Here is a 21664-nt window from a genome sequence, read left to right as displayed (position 1 = left end):
AGCTTCCAGCAGATCTCAGCTGGGAGAAGCACGAGGTGGAGCAGGACATGGCAGCATTGGGGCTGACTTAGGGTTTAACCACTCGCTCTCCTGCTAATTATGGGAGCCCAATGGCTGCAATCAGGGGGGGTCTGCACAGCCAGGCTGGCCCAGGGGCAAGGGGAGGGATGCGATGGGCTTTTCCAGCCCTAGGGGAGATGCTGGGAGCGAGGGAAGGAGCACCCACCCCACGCCAAGCAGGGTTCAAGAACAGCAGCAGAGGAGGACTGGCTTTAACAGTTTATTTAAAATAAGTTTTGTTACAAAACAGGATAATTTTTATTTATTAAAATACATAGAAACATCTAATCATACAAAAGGCTAAATTCATTTTTCCCTTTTTCGTTTTTAAATAGAATATGCTGTGGAAGCGTGAGAGGAGAGGGCCGTGGTGGAAGGAGCCATCAGTGCATCCAGCAGGTATTTGCAGCAGGAGGAAACGTACCCACAGGTGGGTGCTCAGGACCACGGGCAGTGCCATCCCCCTCCCATGCCCCTGCCAGCCACCATCCCCATACATAAGCCAACAGGCTTTTGGGCTGGAGGTTTGGGGTATTTTTGTTTGTTTTCCATTAAGTTTTCCGTTCCAAGTCCATGTAAACAGGCATAAATATTTCAAACACTTTCATCTCGACCACACTGTGATCTCTCTTGACAAGACAACTGGTAAATAACTTTACAATAGCTTCATTCGAGACTGCGAAATCCCCCCTGGTGCCGTGTAACACAGGCGGCCCGTGACCACTCCGGGTCTGTGCCAGGGCCTGGCAGCACTGGTACCATGAGGAATGGCAGCTCAGCTCATGCACGGCACCAGGGCCTTCATGCAAAACAGGGCTTGAGAAACCGATGGGGGAAGGAGCTGCTGGAATATTTTTTCTGACTTACCATGGAGGAAATGCTGCTCTGAAAGACAACGGGCAGTTGCCCGGGTGCAGTCTTGGGGGAGCCATAGCCAGGCTGGCCCTGTGGGGGTAGCAGAGGCATGGCCAGGGGCTGGCCTGGCTCCGAGCACCCCCTCCAACTCCAAGAACCCCCTCCAACCCAGTTTCATTGTAAAAACAAAGCTGGAGAGAGGGAGGGAGCACCCAGCAGCTCCCAGCTCTGGCTAAAAACAACTGTCACATAGCTGAGCATCTGAGGGGGCAGATTCCTGCCCAGCACCACTGTCCCCCACCCTGAGAGGGGGGTCTGGCTGCTGGGAGACCCTGGTCCTGTACTGCTCATTGTGAGAGGTGCCATCACCCTCAGGTCACAGGTCCTGGTGACCAAGGGGACGTCACTGAAGCCTTCATTTCTTCCAGCAGCCACCTCCGTGTCGCCGTGAGGGGCTGGGTCCCGGAGCGGGCTTGGTGCCCGAGCTGGGAGCTGGCACTCGTCACAGTGGGACCGACCTCAGCTTCCCTGGGAGGAGACACGTGGGTCACAGTGGGCAGGGACACAGCCACCAGTGCCCCAGCCCCGTCTGGCAGCATTGTAGCAAGAGCTGGTACCACAAGCACCCCCAGGAGCATCCCTGCACAGCCCAGCAGCCCTGCCCTGCCTGGGAAGCGGGTGAAGCAGAGCCCTCCACCAGCGCCCGCCGCAGGCACTCACCTGGCAGCCACGGCTGCCCCTAAGTCAGGCTGAAATCAAAGGGGAGAGAAGTTCAGCCTGGTGGCATTGCCCTCCCCACACCCCCTGAGCTGCCAGCAGCAGCTTTGCACCAGGGTGCTCTTGGGGAAGTGCTAACCATGGCTAATTAGCAATTAGTTAATGAGCTGATTATGAATCTGCTCACTCCCTCACGCAGGCTTTGCCACGGGCTTGTGGTGGGAGCCTCCTTGGATGGAGGGACCCCATATGGGCTCCCAAGGTGCCCCACGACCCACCTGAAGTGTGGAGCTTCCTGCGGATGGAGGCGGAGCGACTGGAGAGCTGCCCTGGGCTGTGGGATGTGTGGCCCCGGCCAGGTGTTGCTGCAGAACCTGGTGAGTCACCCTGAGAGGAGATAGGACACAGACCCAGGCTCAGCCCATGCCAGTCCTCAAAGGGAAGGAATGGGGATGGGCTCATGGGCAGATCGTGCCTGCCTGGGTGGTGGTATCCAAATGTGCTCTGGGGGTACTATGGGGGTACTATGGGCTACTGCAAAACATGGCTTGGAACAGCCAAAGGAGCAGCATCAGCTGGACACCTCTGCTTGGGGACAACCCACATCCCACCAGGTGATAGTCCCCAGTGAAGGTGGCTCTGGGGGAACATCTAACAGCCCTGGGGAACATGTGTGGGGGCAAAACAGGGGGACCCCTGGAGTAAGGGGGAAGAGGAAAGGCACCAGCAGCTCCTTGGTTACCTCCAGCTGCTCCTGGCTGGGCCAGGAGGCCAGCTCAGCCTTGCGGGAGACAGGACCCAGCTCCACAGAGCGAACCCTCTCGGCAAACTTCAGGGAGCACAGCGTCTCGCTGGTGTTTTTCTCGGCAGGGGAGACCTGCAGGCAGGGAGGAGCAGGCAGAAAAGTCACCCTGGCAGCTGCCTGCGCACCCCGGGGCCCTCCCCCGGCAAACCTGCCGATGGCGGCCGGTGAGATGCTATTATTAACCTGCCCCTCCCGGGATGGCTCTATCCATCCGTGCCTGGGCCAGCTGGATCCCCTGTCACCAACAGCCACAGCGGGAGGGACAGCCGGGAACAGCTGTGGCAGGTGGCAGGGGCTTGGGCAGCCCCCGTGGGGGCTCCCTGTGGGCACAGGCAGCTGGGGTTGGGGGGTCACAGGGCAGGGGTGGAGGAGCTGCCAGAGCTTAAAATCCTCCCAGCAAAAGAGGGGATGTGGAGATGACAACATGCAAGGAGATTGTGCCCATAGGGATGGCCCCCATGTGCAGGTGGTGAGGGCAGGATCATGGACCTCCAAGTTCATTCCCATCCCCTGACCTCTGGGGTGCAGAGATGGGGACAGAGCTGCCTCTGGCACTGCAGCTGCAGACCAGATGTCCCCATGGGCAAGCCCTGTCCCCTGGTTCCAGCCCAGCTCCTGCCTCCAGCAACCCTCCCACCTGCCCCAGCACTGGAGCAAGAAGGGACCAAGCTCATCCCCAAACCCACACTGACTGGCCGTGGGAATGCTGACAGGCACTGGGTGCCCAGCCCTTACCTGCACCATCATGAGGGTCTTGCTGTCGCCGCTGAGCGAGTCCTGCAGCAGGTAGGTCAGCTTGGAGTTGCGGAAGGGCACGTGGCCCTGCCGGGAGCGCAGGGCGTAAATGACGTCTCCCAGGGCCGAGAGGGACTTGTTGATGTGCTGCGCCTCGCGGAGCCGGCTGCCCTCCGCGCCCGACCGCCCGACACGCTCCGAGCCAGCCAGGTCCACCAGGTTCAGCTTCCCTGAGGACACACAGCCAAACCCCCCGGGCTGGCATCAGTGCCCGGCCCCACACACCTCTGGGATGCTGCGGCCCAGGCGCCCCGGGGAGGGGCTTGGCCTGTGGCACCCACCTGTGGTGCGGAGCCCGGTGCTGCGGTCGAGGCCACGGACGGTGATGATGAGGAGGGCGTGGGAGCGAGAGCTGTGCTCGTTCAGGTTGGTGCACTCTGTCACCCGTTTGACGTGGCCAAAATCGAAGACCTGGGGGAGTCCAGGGAGTTGGGGGGTGAGGCCAGTTTGGCCCAATCCCACGACAAACCCCCTGTGATCCAGGGGCACCTGGAGATGTAACCTGAGCACCACCCAAGGAGGTGCCTGGTCCATCAGGGTGATGACCGCTGTCAGATCTCAGCCTGGGTGATGCACCAAAGGCAGGGGGTGACAGGCAGGGCACTGTGGTGACAGCCGCATCCCACTAATCCCTCAGGAACTCTGGGCCCCACGCTTTTATTTTTAACCCCCTGTGGCTCACCCCGTGGGACAGTGACCTTCACATCACATCCAGAGACCTATTTTGGTCTCTGTTGCTCCCCAGGGCTTCAGAAACACTCCCAAATCCAGGGGTCACAGACCCAAAACCCCTCCCTGGGTTCGCCGCACCCCTGGTTCCACCCTCCTGTACCCACCACCCCCCATCTCCCCGCACCTTGTTGATGTCCTCCACGCTCTGCACCCTGAACTCGGTGAGCCCGGGCACATAGAGCTGCCCGCTGCCATCGGGGCACAGCTTGATCTCCAGCTTCTCCTGTGGCTCCTTCCCCAGCAAGTCCCTGGGCAAAGGGGCACCCGTTACCATCCCTATCCCAGGGGGGTGCCGGCATCCGTTTCATGGCTCAGGGCTGTGTGCCAACACTGCCAGAGCAGCCGTCTCCTCCTGGGAAAGCTGCACGTCCTATTTATAGACCTCAGGTCTCTTGGCTCTCATGTGCCTTGCTCTCACCCAACTCTGTTCCCCATTATTCTAATGGATGTGCTCCCAGGATCCTCCTAGCCCCTCCTGCCTGAGGCTGGACAAGGGAGGAAAATATTTCTCATGTTCCCAGCTCCCAGTTACAAAGTCCTAAATATAGCATCTGTGGGCAAGGGTGGAGAGGGGGATGCCCCAGCCGCTGCATCAGGGCCAGGGAGTGGGAGTGGCGGCAGGGCTGGGAGCCTGTGTAAATCCTGGAGCTCGTGGGAAGGGCGGTGTGCACCAAAATAAATTAAAAATAAATCCTTGCATGGCCAAACGCATCACCCAAGGCCCTGGCACAAGCTCTGAGGCCAGGGCAGGGCTGGTGGGATGGGGAGGGGAGAGCAGCATGGGGTGACACCCAAAAAGCTTCTCCACCCTCCCCGTACCTGAGCGACTCGTTGTAGATCTCGGCGGCGCTGACGGTGATGGCGTAGTCCCAGTCGGCTGCTTTGCCCCGCACCTCGGAGAAGAGGAGCTGCAGGGCCCGCTGGTTGATCCCTGGATTTGCTGCCGTTCCCTGATGGGTTGGAGTGAGAAACGAGGGGGAAAAACACCCTCTTGCATTTTACGCTGTATTTTTTTCTGAGCAGAAACAAAGCCCAGGGGGTTGTTGTGGGGCAGCGGTCACCATCACTGGTGCACGCCGGGTCTGAGCTGGCCACCAACATGCTTAGTGGAGGGTGCTGAGACTGGGCACCACGGGGTGGGAAGATGAGGAAGAGGATGGAAGCAAAGCCAGGCAAACTCACCTCCATCGTGTAGGTTTTTCCTGCCCCTGTTTGCCCGTAGGCGAAGATGCAAACGTTGTAGCCATCAATGCAGGAGGTGACCAGGGCTTGAACCTCCTGAAACACCTGGGGGTGACAGGGGAGGGTCAGGGGAAGGTGGCTGTGTCCCCCTCACACTAGCAGTGTGGACAGCAGCACCCACCTCCTCCTGGGATGCTTGTGGAGGGAAGACTTTATCCAGCTCAAAGGACACCTGTTTCCCCTTGTGCAGGAGGTGCAGGACAGCATCATCATCGGTGTCAAAAGTCACTGCATTGGCCGCCTCCGGGCCCTCACCATCCTCCTTTGTGATGGGGCGGACTCTCCCGAAAACACGGATGTTTCCTTGGATGAGAGATGCAGGGATGGTGTCAGGCCCAGCGCATCCTGCTGCCACCCCCAGTAACCATCAAACGCCGGGTGGGCTGAACGCTGCAGCCCACTGCAGACTGAAGCATCCTGCTGTCAACCCGAGCACCTTATGGGAATGCTCCCCTGTCCGTCCTGCCCCCCCTCAGGGACACGCTCTCCCACGATGGGACCTGCCACACTCCCCGCCCACCTTTCAGCCGCACCAGCTCGTTGTGACACTTCTTGCGGAGCTGCAGCTCCCGCCGGTACTTGCGCAGCAGCTCCCGGTTGGTGCTGTGCACCTCCTCGATGGCCTGGCTGATCTGCAGGGGTGGAGAGCAGCGGCTCAGCCAGCCCCCAGCATCTCCACTCAGCGTAGAGGGGACATGGGGTGGTGGTTCCAGGGGGACTCACCTCGGCCCTGGCGCTGCGCAGGGTCTCCTGGAGGAGCAGGGGGAAGTCGCGGACCTGACGCTTCAGGCTGTTGTAGTCGTGGGTGAGGGTGCGCAGAGCCGGCTGCAGCGTCAGCAGGTTGGTCCGGACACCTGCAGGCACGAGGCAGGGTGAGGGGCAGGTGACGACACCCCAGCAGCGGTCAGGCAACCCCAGAAGCTCCCTGCACCCTCCTCACCTGCCAGGTTCTCGTGCACCGCCTTCATCTCCACCTGGGCGCGGGAAAACGCCTCTTCTATGGCACGGTTCTTCTCCTCCTCCATCGCCTGCATCTCCTCCAGCATCTGCCCGTGGGCTCGCTCCAGCTCGGCCTCGTACATCACAATCTGGGAGAGGAGCAAAGGAGGGTGATGCTGATCTGGTGCCCACCCTCTGCCACACCATGTCACCTGGTGAGCACCAGGCAGGCAGGGAACATGAGGTGTGTTCTGATTTACACCTGTCACACCCAGACCTGAGCTCGGAGCTGAGCCTCCGTCTTCTGGGAGCTTTGCAGCTGCTGTTCCATCTCCTTCAGCACCTGCCTCTGCATCCCCACCTGCTCCTGCAGGTACTGGTTTCGGGACTGGGTCTCGCACAGGGCTTGTTTTGCCTTGGCTGACTCCACCTCCACCGTCTTGATGATATACTGGGGGAAAAAGCACCCAGAGATGGGATGTACTGGGGAAACAGCACTCGAGGGGCCTGGAATGGAGCTGTTGTTTGCCCAGGGGGAGATAAATTAGGAAATCACGATGCTGTGCTGATGCGCCCAGGGCAGAGAGACGGGTGGTACTTGCAGGGCAGCCACTGGGCACTGCGAGGCACCCAGCCCAGCCAGGAGAGATGGAGAGCTCCGTGGTGCTCACCTTTATCTGCTGGGGCTGGGATTTGAGGCTGGCGATGGTCTCCTGGCTGTCCCGCAGCCGCCGGCTGAGCCGCTCCTCCTCCTCGGCTCTCTCGGCCAGGGAGTCCTTGAGCCGCAGCTCCACCTCGGCCAAGCGGTTCGTCTTCTGCTGCACCTCCAGGTCCAGCTCCACCAGCTTGGCCCGTGTCTCCTCTGCCTCCTGCTGCAGCTGGGACAGTTGCTCCTGCAGCTCAGCGTTCTCCTGGCCCAAGAACATGACAGACAAGGCCTTGTCACCCACGGGTGCCTGTCACTCTGTCACCACCGCCACCACCACCAGCAACTCACCTGGCGGTGGTGGCAGTCCCGGCACGGGTCCTGCTGCTGCTGCTGCTGCTGCTGCCGCCGCAGCTCCCGCAGCTCCCCCTCACACGCCTTCATCTCCTGCCGCAGGCGCTCGTTCTCGGCCGCCAGCAGGTCCCGGTGCTTCTCTGCATCCGTGCCGCCCTGCCAGGAAGGGAGAGCAGATGGAACCTTGGTGCACACCTTGAGCCCAGCCTGCTGCTGCCCTGAGGAGCCTCTGCCTGCTGTACCAGCGAGTCGCCAGCCTGCAGCCTCAGGGAACCCCCAGGGAGCCCCCAGTCTGCTCCATCAGAGGAGACCCAGCCTGCTCCATCAGGGGAGAACCAGCCTGCCATGTCAGAGAGCCCCCACTGAGCCCAGGCAGCTCCAAGCCCCAGAGGGGCTTTCACTTCCCACCACAGGGCAACAGCGCCAGGGGAGTTTTGCCTGTTGTGTCCCAGGGACACAGGTGCAACGTTGCGTTGGACAGAAAATCCCACAAACTTTTGTCCCTCAGTGTCTCAAGGCCCAGAGTGTCCAAACTGTGACCCTGGGGAGGTTTAGTCCACCTTCGCCCACCCCACATGTCCTCTTCCTCCTCAGGAACCAGAGCTCCAGTGTCCCTCCAGGCAGAGGTGGCTCAGCCCGATCCCAGGGGCAGCTCACCAGCTCCGAGCGCAGCCGGCCGATCTCCTGCGCCTGCTCCAGGACCTTCGCCTTCAGAGTTTCAACCTGTCAACACAGACCAGGTTAACCAGGAAGCACCTCAGCAGCTTTTGGAGGAGACCCTGTGGTGCCACCCCAGCCACCAACATCCAGTCTGTCTCACATTTTTGTTATGCCTTAATCTTCCACCTGGCTCTGAGCGCCTGATTCACACGACCTGATTTAAACAAGCGTTAATGAAAGCCTTGCTTTGACCTTGTTCAACCATGGGTATAATTTGTCCATGTTGAGCATTAGCAGAAACCATTATTAAAAAAAAAAGGCATCATCTTTGGAGAAGGGAGAAAACAAACCTATCCATAACTGTGTTTGAAGAGCCAGAAGGGCCTTGTCCTGCCCTCACAACATAGCTTCGCTCTGCCTTCTCTATTTTTCTTTCTAGGAAAGTTATCTTGGGACAAAGAGGGAGCTCTTCAAGAAGGCCATGTGTCTGAGTCTGACAGGAGGATGCTCCCCAGCCACCCCCATCTGGGCATCCGCCCATCTTATGGGACCAGGCTGCCCTCCCTGCAAAACCAGGTGGATTTCAGAGATCCCCAACTTTTTTTTGTGCAGGGACCAGTGAGAATCTCCCAAAATCTGCAGTTATTTGAACAAACAGCAGCAGAGAGCGTTTGGTGAAGCCAGCAGTCTCATGGACTGTGTTTTAATGGGGTTTGCTCACCTGCTCTGTCCCGTGTCCCCGCGCCATAAACCTGCTGGGTGAGCATCACAACTGCCCCGGAGCTTACCCCAGAGGGAACTGGACCTGGCTGCATGCTTCACCACCATCCCCCAGATCCCAGCCCAGCTCCCCATTTCCCTACTCCTGAAAGCCGCCAAACTCCTCACTGGGACGCGCCTGGGCATTGCCTCATTCCAATAACCAGCTTTTTCTCTAAGCAACCGGCCCTCCGTGGACCATAATTTACGAACTGCTGATTAATAACCAATGCAGATGTGCTGACACAGGGCTATAATTAATCTGGTAAGTTATTAAGCCGCGCCCTTGCACAGATGGCAGCGCAACGGGCAGCAGCTCCGTGTGCCCCGTGCTCGGTGGGGCACAGCCCGGGGTTCCACAGCCACGGGTGGGGGAATGCGGCTGCTCCCTGACAGCATTGGGATCGCCCCCCTCCACAGGGGGGTGAGCACTTGAGTGGGAAAACCCCATTTCCATATTCACCAAGGGAGATTATTAAGGTATTTTTGTAAGTATTTTTAAGAGAGGGGAGGTACTGAGAAGACAGAGTCACGACTTGTTCCGGGGAATCCGCCAGCCCAGCCAGTCGGCACACACGCCGGAGCCTGCCCACCATTCCCGGTGCCAGCGGTGCCCAAAAACGCCGATGCACCTCCACCCCCTACCTGCTCGGGCATCTCTGGCTGCATCCTGCTCTCTGGAGGTGACAGGGACTCCTTGGCAGCCGGATCTGGCTCAAGCCGTGGCCCGGCCATCCCCAAGCTTTGGAGGTTTGGGCCAGCACTTTGCTCTGGCCGGTGTCGGCTGCGCTGCTGCTGAACTGGCCGGCGCAGGGCCGGCTCCTGCCGCGCTCACGCCTGTGTCATGCAGAGCATGCCAACCAAATGCAGGACAATTACCTCCGCCTTTTTGACACCCGTGGAACAAGCAGAACCTGACTGCAACAGCTTCCACAACAGCCACATGCAAATCCCTTTACGAGCAGCCAGAATTTCCATCTCCCTGGGACGACCCAGGTCCTTGTGCTGGGAATGCGACTGCATCAGCGCAGGAGATGGTTTTTGGAGGAGGTCTGGTCGTGGCGGCCAAAACCTGTCCCTTCTTCAAACAACTCAAACACTTTCCACCTCCTGACTCTTGAAAGTCACTAAAATTAAACTGCTGGGTTGGTCCAACGAGCTGATCCTGTGGCAGCCATCCTGTGCTGGGCAGAGGGATGACTGCTGCAGGGCTGCATCCCGACGCCCAAAGCCCTCTCGGCCACATCACGGAGCCACACACCTTTTCCAGCACTACTGTGGTGTCACTCAGGGGACTGCAAGCGTCCCAAGGGAGGCACAGCCAAAACCAGTGCTCAGGAACACCCAGCTCCCACATCATCCCTACGTGCCGCAGCAAAGGAGATGCTCCATGATGGAGGTCCTACACTCTTTCCAAGTGCAACCCTCACTAACTGCACACCACAGCACTACAGCCAAGCCACAGCCTGAGGCTGGAGGCCCTGACAGCCCCCCTTGTGCTGCCCTGTCCCCACCGTACCTGGCCTTGCAGTTGCAGAGAGAGGGAGAGCTCATCGTTCTCCTGGGCTGCGAGCTTCTCCTGCAGCCCCAGCAGCTCCTCCTGCAGCTGCAGCTTCTCCTTCTGCAGATGTGCCATGGAGGCCATCACCTTCTGGATCACTGGGAAGGGTCGGGCTGCCGGCAGGCTGGCACGTTTCCCACTGCAGAGCCTCCCTCCTGCAGGGTGAGCAAAGATGGAGCCGGTCAGGATATGGCCACCTCGCTGGGGAGCAAAATGCCAGCCATGGGGAGAGCCCCCAGGGGCTGAGGTGGAGGTGAGAACACAGGAAGTGGCACTTGCACAAGTCCCACAGAGAACAGCGACATGTTGGGAGGCACATCCCGAGTGCCACGGTGCTGACCCACAGCAGGCTGGGCTAATGGTGGGGTCCGGCCAGCTGAGCCCCAGGGCAGGGTAAGGAGCCAAAGGGATGTGCCAATGCCAGCAGAGCATCCCAGGCCACAGCACAGAGCACCTGTGCGGTGACCCAGCCCTATCACACGCCGAGATGCTGTCGCCTCGCTCTGATAACAACCGCCCTCACCACGGCGCTGATTCACCCCGGCATCCTTTCTTCTGAATGAGCAGGTGCCGGTGGAAAACCCGTGTGTGATCATGTCATTAAAGCCTGTGTCATTACACACAAATATAATGGAAGCCGAAGGAAAATTATACGGGTACTCTGAACGGCCGTATTGCCCAATCCTCCCGCGTTTGGCTTTCTAACCTTCCTGGTATTATTTTAAACATCGTTTTCTGCATGTTAATAGAGCCACCAGCGCTGACAGAAGCCAACCTGGCCGTACATCAGAGCCTGCCAAATGACCTGGTAGTTCCCAAGAAGCAATGAGCTGGCCTGACTCATTCCCGACGTGGGGGTGAAGCACTGTGGCGAGGGAACTGGTGGCCAGGATCCCGGCTGCCCGGCGCCCTTCCCTGCCTGCCACGCATTTCATCCGCTGCCACCAGAAACCTGAGGTTTCAAAAGGCAGGAGCTGATGCTGGGAATCACTGTGCTGCCCGCGGGAGGATGCTGCCTGCTTCATGGGAAATGTCCTGAATACAAGAAGAAAGACGTTTTTGTCTGTGAATCAGACTTTCTACCTTTAAATGGAGTTAAGGAGGCAGCAGAACAGGGAAAAAAAATGAAATGCTGGACCAAACCACAGCTTTGCTGCTGACAGCACGCCATGGAACTTATCCAGCAGTGGCTGCAGAAGACATCACTGGGTTCTGTCTTCCTGCCATGGGCTGGATATCCCAAAAAAGCACTGCCAGGAACCAGTTTTATTTTCTTTCTGTGCTGAAAGCTCAGCCCAGCTCAGGCAGGGGACTGTGGTCTTCTCTTTAAAACCAACACAGAAAAAACCCACCCCATAACTTCCAAAGCTGACAGGAATGCCAGCTCTCGCCCCATGGGGAGCGTGAAGGGATAGGAAAAAATTACAGGAGGCAGGAGGCTCCTGTGGACACACGGCATGTCTGCACACATCATCTACACTAATCCTGGGCTGGGAACCCAAGGCAGAGCCAGGCTCAGAGCTGCAACACTCAGCTGCAAGTCAAACTGCCAGGCAGGGAAATCCCACACAGACAATGCCTTCCTCCATGCTCCAGCACCTTCTTCCTGTGACAGCATCCATGGGAGAGGAGATGTCACCCTGTGTTGTTACATCTCCCACTGGGCAGATGCACTGGTGGTGATGAGGGGTCTGAGTGCAGCAGGCATGGCACAATGACCCTCCTCCTGCTTTCCCAAATGCTCTGAAATCTGTTAGGAAAGACGCCTGTTTCCTTGGCTCTGCCCTGTTACCACTGCCACACAGACCCCCTTTCTCCTGCTTCCCTGCCCCTTCCCAGCAGGCCCCCCCACAAGAAGCTGCTCTGGGATGCAGCCTGGGACCATGCCAGGAGCAGCTCCTGAGATGCACCCTGACAAGCCTGCACAATTCAAGCCTGACAGGAAACCACGGGATTTCCCCACCCTGGCACAGCCATGCACGCTGCAAGCGTTTCCACACACGTTACATTTTCCTTAAGGAAGAGGAGACAGCAGTGGATTCACCGGAGCTCATCTGCTCTGTTCAGCCAGTTCAATAATTCATTGGTCCCTGCCACCAGCCAGCAGCTGGCTGGTGTTGGATTTCTACTGTGACCTGTCCCCCCCGTGAGGCAGCCGCATGTCTGTGTGCACCCCCAAGGAGGAGAGGTTTGACCGATACCCACCGGCAGGTACCAAGCGCCCAACCCATCCCATCCTGTCCCATCCCATCCCTCCTCCTGAGTGCCCATCGCTGCATCCTGGCTGTCCCCTTACCTGCTTTCTCCAGGTTCATGATGGAGGCTGCCTGCACCGCTGTGGCAGCTGCTGGCTCACAGGGGGATGCCAGCGGCTCCTCCGTGGCCGGTGTCAGGTCCCGGTGCCGGGTCTCCTCCCGCCGCTTGCACGCCGTATCCCGCAGGGCCTGTGCCCAGGAGAAGAAACAGGTCGGAGAGGTGACATGTCAGAGAGGAGAGGTGACATCCAGCAACTGGGCACACTGTGTTGGACATGGCGCCAGCACCCAGCACACCACTGGGCTGGTCGGGAATGAGCAAGGAGGGCAGAGCAGAGGACAGGACAGTGGGGCCCAGGGAAAACCCTCCCTCTCAGGGAGTTGGGTGTTGGGAAGCTGCCACAATGAACTTATCATGTTGCTTTTAGTTCTCCCCATAAACAACTCCTTCTCTCGCACTGGCCATGCAGTTATACTGAATATTAACTATTTTTCTTTCTACAGCCTTAAAAAATGACCCTGACTTGCAGGCAGGGTTGAATGTGAAGCTGCTTGCTGTGAGCTGTGGCTCAGGTAATGCCATGCCCAGTGTGGTGGAGTCCAGCTCTGAAAAAATCAGAAGAAATCTGGAAGGAGCTTTGGAAAAGCTGAGCTTGCCCTGGTCAAAAATGCCTTTTCTTACTTATATCTTATCTCAGAGCCTGTGGCATCGCCCCGCAGACCAGGGAAACCTGTCTCACCCCAGCAGAAGGGCAAATATGCCAGTAATTTGAGAATAATTTGGAAGGAGGTGGTGGCAGCATTCTCCTGGAAAAGCCGCATGTCTGCGGTGCCTCTGCATCTGAGACTCCAGGAGGGTTCTGCCAGAGGGAATTCGTTGAGGTTGGTGTAAGATAAGAGGGTGTTTTTCTTCTTTTCAAAGAAGGGGAATTTGAATTGGTTTGCCTGAAGCCCAGAATGAACCAGTGGCAGCAACACCAGTACATGGTGTCCTGACACTGTCCCTGGCTGCAGCACCCTTCCACCTCCTCCTCCTCCATCCCACTGGCAAACATCACCTTACGGCCCTGCATTTCCTTATCACACTTCTGCCTTGAGCTCTCCTGTTATCATGACCCATAAGTGACCCAGAAAATGTTATTCCAGGCTGTTCCCCAGCATTTGTGATGCCTTGTAACTCCCAGGAGATGCTCTTCCCTCCCTACTCAGGGCAGCAGCTCCACTTGAGGCACGTGGTGCTGAGGTCCAGACAGAAACCGGCTGCAGTGAGGGGGGGAACCAGACAGCTCCCACTGAGGGATGGCCCAGCTGGGAGCGGAGCATCTTCCCCACCACCCCAAAACTGCCTTCCCCACCCAAGCCACAGCTGGCTCAGCGCTCCTCACCTGGAGAGCCCGGCAGAGCCCACGGGGGTTTGCAGCGTCTGGCCAGCTCACACTGAGGATTTTATGGTGAAGCAGAGTAGGCAGCAGAGGAACCCGGGGAGAGGCGCCTGCTGCGCTCCCAGCACTGAGCCTGTCCTGCCCGCAGCCTGAGATGGAGCAAAGAGCATCACTGGATGAACCTGAGAGCCCAGGATGGACACAGCTTTTGGCCTGGCTCAGCAAAGCCGCCTCCTCCTCCCTGCCGCCGCCACCGCACCGGTGTGGCAGAGATGTTGCCTGACTTTTATTAAAAATGTTAATTATGTTAATTAGAAAAATTATCCCTTCGGGGGGCGGAGACTGGTTGCCAATGACTAGTAATGAGAATTCAGGGTGTAGCATCCGTCTGGCCTCTGCAGGACCAGATCTGTCCCCCCACCAGGGACACCCCAGCTCTGCCCCTTGCCAAGCCGCTCCACTTCCTGAGATCCTATCTTGGAAAAGCTGCCAAAGCCAGCTTGCATCACCGAAACCAGACGGACGGACCCTGACGGCGTCACCTCCCTCCACTGCCCCCAAATATTTCCTTTATTTGTCAGGCAGCCAAACCCGAAAGCAGCCAGGGCAGCAGTTCCTGCCCTGCTGAGCCACACAGAAGGAAAACAGCAACTCGAGGAGCCTTCTCCCACGGCTGTGTCCTCCTCTGCTACAGGAAAAGCAGCTGGCGAGGGCTATGTCCCACTGCTTGGGGACCCTGTGCCCTCCCCCACACACCTGCCCGCCACAAGCGCTGCCACCATCACAGGGAGCCAAATCTCTTCTCCAGCAGGCAGGAAAAAAATCAGCAACCCACAAATCAAACCTCAATAACGCATTTTTTTCTCTAAAATCATCCAGGGGCGGTTTGGCCCGAGGTGGATGCAGTGTCTGGAGGGAGACGTGCCCTGATGAAGTTAGTCTATCACTCTGGACTTCTTCCCAGCCTCTAATTATCCATAACATTTCGCACGCGCCGGGAAAATCGAGTGTTTCCAAAGCGTTGGCGAATGCCCCGATAAAAGGTGACGAATTCCCCATCCCCGGCACGGGCAGCGGCAGCCATTGGGCAGAGGAAGTACCAGAAAACCCCGTTTTTGGAGGCTTTGATGGCAATCAGCACTTGGCTGGACTGGCCTGAGTGCCAGGGAAGCAGCAGCGTCCGGAGAAGCAGCTGCCAGTACATCGGGATGGAGAATGCTGAAGCCAACAGCAAAAAAAGCTCGAATAGGGGGGGTTCAGCCCCCTGCTTTCCCAAAACCCATTTGGCACGGCTGGAAGGGAGGTGGGAAGGGCCGTTTTCCAGCAAGCGGCTGCAGGCTGGGGCAAGCAGCCGCCCGCCCGCCCGCAGAGCCGCTCAGCCGAGGCGGAGGAAAACCCCGACTCAACTCACCCACGGGGTCCATGCACTGGGGAGGGATAAGGAGACCTTCCAAGGAGATGAAGCCGGAGTGAGGCAAGCGCCCTATGTCTGCCCTGACATGCAGATCGCCCCGTTTTCTTCCTTACATGTTAAATTTTAACCTTTCTCCCTAAGTTTGCCGCTCGGAAGGGCCAGGAGGGAGATGGAGGCAGCCCTCTCTGCTCATCTGCTCTCCCCCGGGCTGTCCACTGCTTTGTGCCTGCTTCCGAGTCCCCGTTTCTCAAACCTTGAGCTTCATCCGGAAAGAAATGTGAAAAATGCAGGCTGGCCTGTTCCCAGCCTCTCCTTCCCCGGTGATCAGGGCGTGAGCACGGCAGGCTGAGCCGCAAGGGGCAAGGACAAGCCACCGCGCCGTACTCACCGTCCGGGACAAGGTCCTTCGTCTTCCAGACGGCTCCGGCGGAGGGCCCGGATCCCAGATCCCAGGCTGTGTGGGATGTAATCATGGCACGGGGGTCCCGAGTACAGCAGCACCTCTGCAGAGAAGCGCAAGGACGGACATCTCAGCCGTGCTCTGCGTCCAGCCGTGAATCCCAGCGGACCGTGCCAGGGCAAACCGCGACAGTAACACCGGTCGCGACTCCCGAAATCCGCAGGAAGTTGCACCAATCCCGATTTCGCTCCCGAAAAGGCGACAGCCCCGGGCTCCCTCCGTGCTCCCGGCGGATGTGACATAAACAGTGTCTGTAATTAATTTACTCATTCCCGAAGCCTCTCCAGGCCCCTCCTAACCTCGGGCTGGGGCTAACTTAGGGAGTTAGGAACTCCGGGACTACGGGCAGCCCCGCACCCGGGAGGCACCGCACACACCGCACCACCCGCTCCGCACCGCCCGGCACCGCCCCGCACCGCCCTCGCCGCACACACCGCACCGGGGGCCGGCTCGGCGGGGAAGGGGGGGCGGAACCCCGGGACCGCCCGGGTCCCTTGTTCTCCCGACCGGCGGCCCCGGGGGGCGGCTCCGGGAAGGCGGGAGCCGCAGCGGGGCGGTCCCGGTCGCGGTCTCGGTTCCAGGGAGCAGGAGGCGCAGCCCCGCCCCGCGCCCCCCCCGGTGCTGGTCCCGGTGCCGGTGCTGGTCCCGGTGCCGGTGGCGCTGCCCGCCGCAGGGTAACGGGGAGCCGAGCTCTCGCCGCGCCCCGGGTGCTCCGTGCCGGCACACCCAGCTCCTCAGACAAAGGGAGCCTCTGCCCAGGCCGGCTCCCCCCCCGCCGCCACCGGTCCCGGTGCCGGTGCCGCCCCCGCGGGGCACTCACCGGGTGCGGGGCGGCGGCGGGGCGATGGACGGTGCCAGCCCCGGCCCCAGCCCCGTGCCCGCCCTCCCGGGCACTTCGGTAACGGAGGAGCCGAGCTCCGCCCCGCGCTCGTTGCCGTGGAAACCCGCGAAACCCCCCGGCGGACGGTGGGGCGGGGGCTGGACCACCCCGCAATCGGGGCTCCGGAGGAGCGGCCCCGTCCTGGCTGCGGGAGCTCCCGGGGCGTCCGCGGGACCCCGCCGGCCCCTCCCGCCAGAGCCCGGGGAGCTCAGCGGAGCCCCGGTGTCCCCCCGTGCCCTTCCCAGGGCAGCCCCACGCCCCCGTGATTCCCTGGCTCTCCCTTGTCAGAGCCCTGGGGGGGCTCCCGGTGTGTCCCGGGTATTCGCAGTATGTCCCTGCCCTTCCCGCCCTAATCCCGGTGCTCTTCGGGGAGTCTCAGTGTAACCACATCCCACCTGTGTGCCCACCCTGGGCGACCATGGGGACTGTGGTGCTGGTGACCCACACACCGAGGACCAGAGGTGACAAACCATGCCCTCACCCTATCATGTCCCCACTCTCCCAAACACCAGTGCATTCGCTGGCAACGATGCCAACCAGCACCCCAAGCTCACTGAGCCTGTGGACACAGATTTCAAATTAAAAAAAACCTGTTTCTAGCCCAGAGGCGTGGAGAAAACAGCCTGACACGCCAAGACCTCTCCAAAGGCCCTGGTGTCAAGAAAGGCGACAGAAAATCCTGCTTTAAGCATTTTTAGGGTGTGAATTGTATCTACGTGCCTGTATTGCACACACAGCCCTCGTGGTAATGGCTGGTTTGGGTGACACAAGTCACTCATAACTTGTTCATGGTAATGAACTGGCAGTACCGGATACTTCCCACAACAAAGCTGAACTTGGCATCCCCAGTGATGGTGATGGGTGCCCAGAGCAATGGCTCACATCTGCCTGATGGCAGGCTGACCTGTGGGGCACGTGTCCCACGTGGGTGTGGGGATGCAGGGGTGGCCATCTCTTGGGAGAGGAAGGTTTGATGCCAGCCCTGTGGAGCTGGGAATGAAGAGGCTCTGCCCACCAGCAGGGTGTGCTCCCCTCAGGCCAGGTGTTCTCCATCTCCTGCCTCGCCACACTCAGTTACAGCCTTTCACTCACTCCTGCCTGGGTTTGGAGCAGGATTCAGCCTTGTCCTTTCATCCTGGCGTCAACCTCTTGGACATCCTCAGAGACCCCCCAGGAGATGCTGCCCTATCCCCTGTCACAAGCCAGCTACATGGAAGGGTGTGATAGGCATTCAGTGGAGGTGACAAGCTGCTCGAGCCACTCACCACAGGGAAAGGGGGCTGCAAAGGGTCACCTCCATGTCCCCATGCCCCCGGCGCAGTGCCCTGTCCCTGAGAAGCCAATGCCACCCTGGCCTGGCATCTGCCTCCAGCTCTGCACTGCAGCTGCCATCCCCCCACAGCCAGTGAAACCCTCCCAGCCTCCCCCTCCCCTCATCGAAGGTTTATTGGCATTCCCAGCGTGGAGCCCTTGGCAGGGATGGATATAGGCGTGTGTGCCTATAGACACACATCCATATGTACATACATGTACCCCTGGAGGCCCTAAGCAGTTGCTGATTTGCATAAGTACCCCATTATTTGTGCAGCTCCTTCAGCTGGTTTTGGGTAATATTGACACACGTAAAGTTACTTTCCCCTTTCTGATAGCGACTGTAAAGCCATATCACCACTGACTTCACTTACGAGCTGTAAGGGTAAAATAAATGCCTATGTAAATGACTTTAACTGGTAAGTAATTTCCTGGCTTTTGAATGCTTCAGGTTTTTAATGGTACTGCAATTATGCAAAGCACGTAAGTTGTATCAATTACATCAAGTAAGTCTACATTAGGCAGGCACATGCGTGAATTCCCCAGTTTAGAAGAATAACTTAATGAATAAGCATGGAGCAAAATCTGAAATGCAAGGAAGGGTTCTGTGCCAACAGCCCTATTCAAACAGTCACCTGTGAGCATTACAAAACCCATCCCCTCCCAGCTGCAGGGCTGTTTTTTGGCGAGGACAGCGTGGCTCTGTGACGGCCCCAGCACAACAGGAACAGGATCTCCAGGGATCCAGAAGTGGGGTTACTCTGGATGCACGCTGGTGGCCAGGTACCAGCTCCCTTTCCCTGTGCAGTAATGCTATGTAGCTCCAGGATCCCAGGGGACGCCCACTTGCTGCTGGATGTGCTGGGGGCCTGCAGGCAGTGAGGATGCATGGGAGCCTGTGGAGGCAGCAGGTACCCTGCTCACACCCCCTTTCTCTGCAGGGATTCACCTACGCTGGCTGGAATAATCTCAGCCTGGTCCCCCAGCGATGCTCCCGTCCTCCTTTTCTTGGCTGTCATGTCTCCGTGACCTGAGCGAGCACCGGCTGACGACATCGCTGGAGGTATTTTTAGAAATGCTGCTTTGCAGGCAGGCAGAGAAAAGGCAGCGAGCAGCAAGACTCACCGCCAGCAGCGCCCTCCTGGCAGCACCCAGCAGGTAGTGGAAAGGCTCGATATATTGATGGCCATCAGTGCTGAAACAGCTGCCCTCCATGCGTGGCACCAGCGGTGCCAGCCTGCCACGGGGCACGCTGCAGGGGGACAGTGACCCTGGCGTGGGTTTGGCTCTGCTTTTAGCCCAGCCTGTGCTGTATCTGAAAAGCATCGCTGCTGTGGTGCTGTGAAGTCAGGCAGGTTAATTCGCCTTTTACTTGGGTGAGGGGAAGCTCCAGAGATCGAAACACATCACTGAGCGGGGCCCTTTGCATTGGACATTTGTTCTGCCCTGAGCAAATATTTAACCTACATCTGTAAGACAGCTAAAAAATACCCCTAATGCCAGAAAAAAATGTGACTCCCCTTCCCCTCCCTTTGAGCAACATGATAACCTGGTCCAGGAATGCAGGCGGGAGCACACCTGATACCTGAAGTCTATTGTATACTGGGATGTTCCCTGTAGAAAATTCCCACCAGAAGCACCAGACATCGTGAGAATGTGTCCCCAGAGCACAATTAATCATAAACCAACTCATTATTCTAATTTTGCTCCTCCTTGAGGAGGGATGTGAGGGGATTTCTCAGCATTGCTGAGGCACGGCTTGCCAAGCCAACATGAAACACTTCCCGAAGCAGGAACAAACCCCTGCATTCCTACATTCCTACATTGCCATTTCACACAATGACAGGAGTTTTAATTAAGTCTTAGCATGCTCCTGAGAAATTTAATACTCATTTTAAAAGTTCACTAGCTGAATTAATTCAACCCTGAGGCTCTGATCCTCGAGATAGGGTTGTGTGGAACTGGGTGGAGAGCAGGAGCCGGGGAGAGGTGTTGCAAGGATTTCTTCTGAAATCCAACACATTGGGATGCTGCTTTGGATGGTAGTGGGGGCTCTGCAGATCAGTCCCCCTTGGCCAAGTCCTGTGAGCTGGCTAGGCTGGGTTTGAGCAGCCCAGGGCAGCATGGAACCACAACCAAGGAGCCGGCAGCTCTGGATGGGAGCTGCTGCACACCACAGCTCAGCTCTTCCCATGTCCCCCATGCAAATCTCCTCTATATCAAGCAAATGACAAAAGCAACATCTTTTTAAACCCGCTGTGTTCAGGTAGAGAAAACCTCTGCTGTGCAGGCAGCCAGGGCAGTGCCGTGTGAGATGGAGCAGCCATCAGGTGGGCGGCTCTTCCACCCCTCTGAATTTCCTATCCCGGACTGTGATGCACAGCCATCTAACCAAACCTCAGCCTCTGTCTCCCTTTTACCTACCTTTTATCTTTGTCATATTTTTCAGCTGGCTTCAGGTACAACTCGGGTTTGGCTTTAATGCCTGTGCCTCCCCTATGCAAAGCACTGCTGGGCTCATCCTGTGCCTCTCCGGCTGCTGGGGAGCAGGGAGCTGCTCTGTGGGAGGGCTGCAGCTCACCTCCTAAGTCATTAATGTTTCATGGCATTAATCAACACGGGCTCCTGCTCATAAAGCACTTCTTAGAAACAAGGCTAAGAATAAGCAGGAGGTGTCCCTGCCGAGGCTAAACCCTCTCTGCTGGCTGGGGGATGCCCATGCTGGTTGGAGCAGACCCAGCAAGGGGGCTGTTGGATACCAAGTAAATGCCATCCAGGCCATTTTATCCAGCAAATAAAAATTCGGGCTGTACTGGAAAGATGGCTGCATCCCAGGAGGAGATCCTGGAGCTCCTGGTCTGGCAGGAGCCTACCAGCAGTGCCCCAGCCAGTGGTTACAGGGTGTCCTTGGGACCCTCCCCATGGGACCTCGGGTGCTTTATGCAATTATTTTTAAATAAAGAAATGTCTGAAGATAGAAGCTGCAGGTGGACAATTGGGATCTTTTAAGAATTTTACTAGTTCACCAGTGTCGGGGTGTGCAAAGACAGGCTTAGGTTTTCCTCTGCACAGGTGGAAGAGATGGGAGCCCTCTCCTTTAAGAAATAGATTTAGTGCTCAGCAAAACCATTTATTTTTAGTGCCCTCTCAAGTGTGCTTGACTTTGGAGAAGAAACGAAGCAAAAGCGGTAATACTGAATAATTTAGGGAACAGAGTTTCAGGGCTGAAGCGGCTCTGCCATGCTGGGGCAGGGGCTGGAGGAATGCTGGGCTGACTAACGACATCCAGCTGGTTTAGGCATGGGCAGAGGTAAATCAGTGAGAGCTTCTACAGGGAAGAGGGAAATATCCCTGTGGTCATAAAGCAAACGCAGCCACGTGAAGGAAAATACTGTGATGGTGGGTAGAGCATGCAACGGGCTCAGCTGCATCCTGACTGCAACGCGAGAGCTGCACCCGACAAAGACATGAATATGCAAACGAGGCGGGATATTCACTGATGGAATTAAACAGCTTTCCCGCTAACTGGCTTTGGCTGCTTGATATCAACCTGTCTGCAAAGCCCCACTGTGACTCCCTCCTGGCACACCGGGTCCTCGGCTCACTCCGTGCCGCCTTTGGATTTTAAGGTGCCCTAGGAATGCCCAGCAGACACAGTCCAGCTGCTCCACTTGTCCCGCTGTGTCTCAGCACCGGCGTGTACGGGATGCTGGAGCACCACTGCTCTGCAGCTTTTGGCACCAGGAGTCCTCCAGCGGGCTGGAAACATTATCTTCCCATGGATTACTGACACGGGTTATATATAATGGATGTCCCTGTGCTTGCACTGCACAGCTC

At 58.0% G+C, this 21664-nt stretch overlaps 1 protein-coding gene across 11 annotated transcripts; it reads right to left on the bottom strand.

Moving 5' to 3' along the window:
* Positions 1-383: 383 nt before the first annotated feature.
* Positions 384-20268, bottom strand: KIFC3 (kinesin family member C3). 11 transcript variants are annotated; one of them, XM_027685249.1, is made up of 21 exons: positions 15565-16033; positions 13766-13911; positions 12422-12569; positions 10084-10280; positions 7803-7868; positions 7143-7301; positions 6817-7056; positions 6423-6596; positions 6147-6294; positions 5930-6060; positions 5727-5838; positions 5328-5509; positions 5147-5251; positions 4784-4914; positions 4089-4212; positions 3514-3643; positions 3173-3402; positions 2375-2509; positions 1911-2019; positions 1636-1664; positions 384-1443 (listed from the first exon to the last, which is right to left on the bottom strand). In XM_027685249.1, the coding sequence occupies exons 1-20, from the start codon at positions 15647-15649 to the stop codon at positions 1660-1662; spliced, it is 2757 nt and encodes a 918-aa protein (XP_027541050.1). In that variant the 5' UTR covers positions 15650-16033; the 3' UTR covers positions 384-1443; positions 1636-1659. The 11 variants fall into 11 exon arrangements, 10 of the variants coding, with proteins under 10 accessions (XP_027541050.1, XP_027541049.1, XP_027541052.1 ...); XR_003534574.1 differs by having other exon boundaries at positions 1636-2019; positions 15565-15649; XM_027685248.1 differs by lacking the exon at positions 1636-1664 and having other exon boundaries at positions 15565-15649.
* Between the last annotated feature and the right edge of the window lie 1396 nt (positions 20269-21664).

This window comes from Neopelma chrysocephalum, unplaced genomic scaffold (assembly GCF_003984885.1).
Source record: "Neopelma chrysocephalum unplaced genomic scaffold, ASM398488v2 Primary Assembly neopelma1_68b, whole genome shotgun sequence".
Taxonomy (NCBI): Eukaryota; Metazoa; Chordata; class Aves; order Passeriformes; family Pipridae; genus Neopelma; species Neopelma chrysocephalum.
This window is presented reverse-complemented; position numbering and strand designations above follow the sequence as displayed.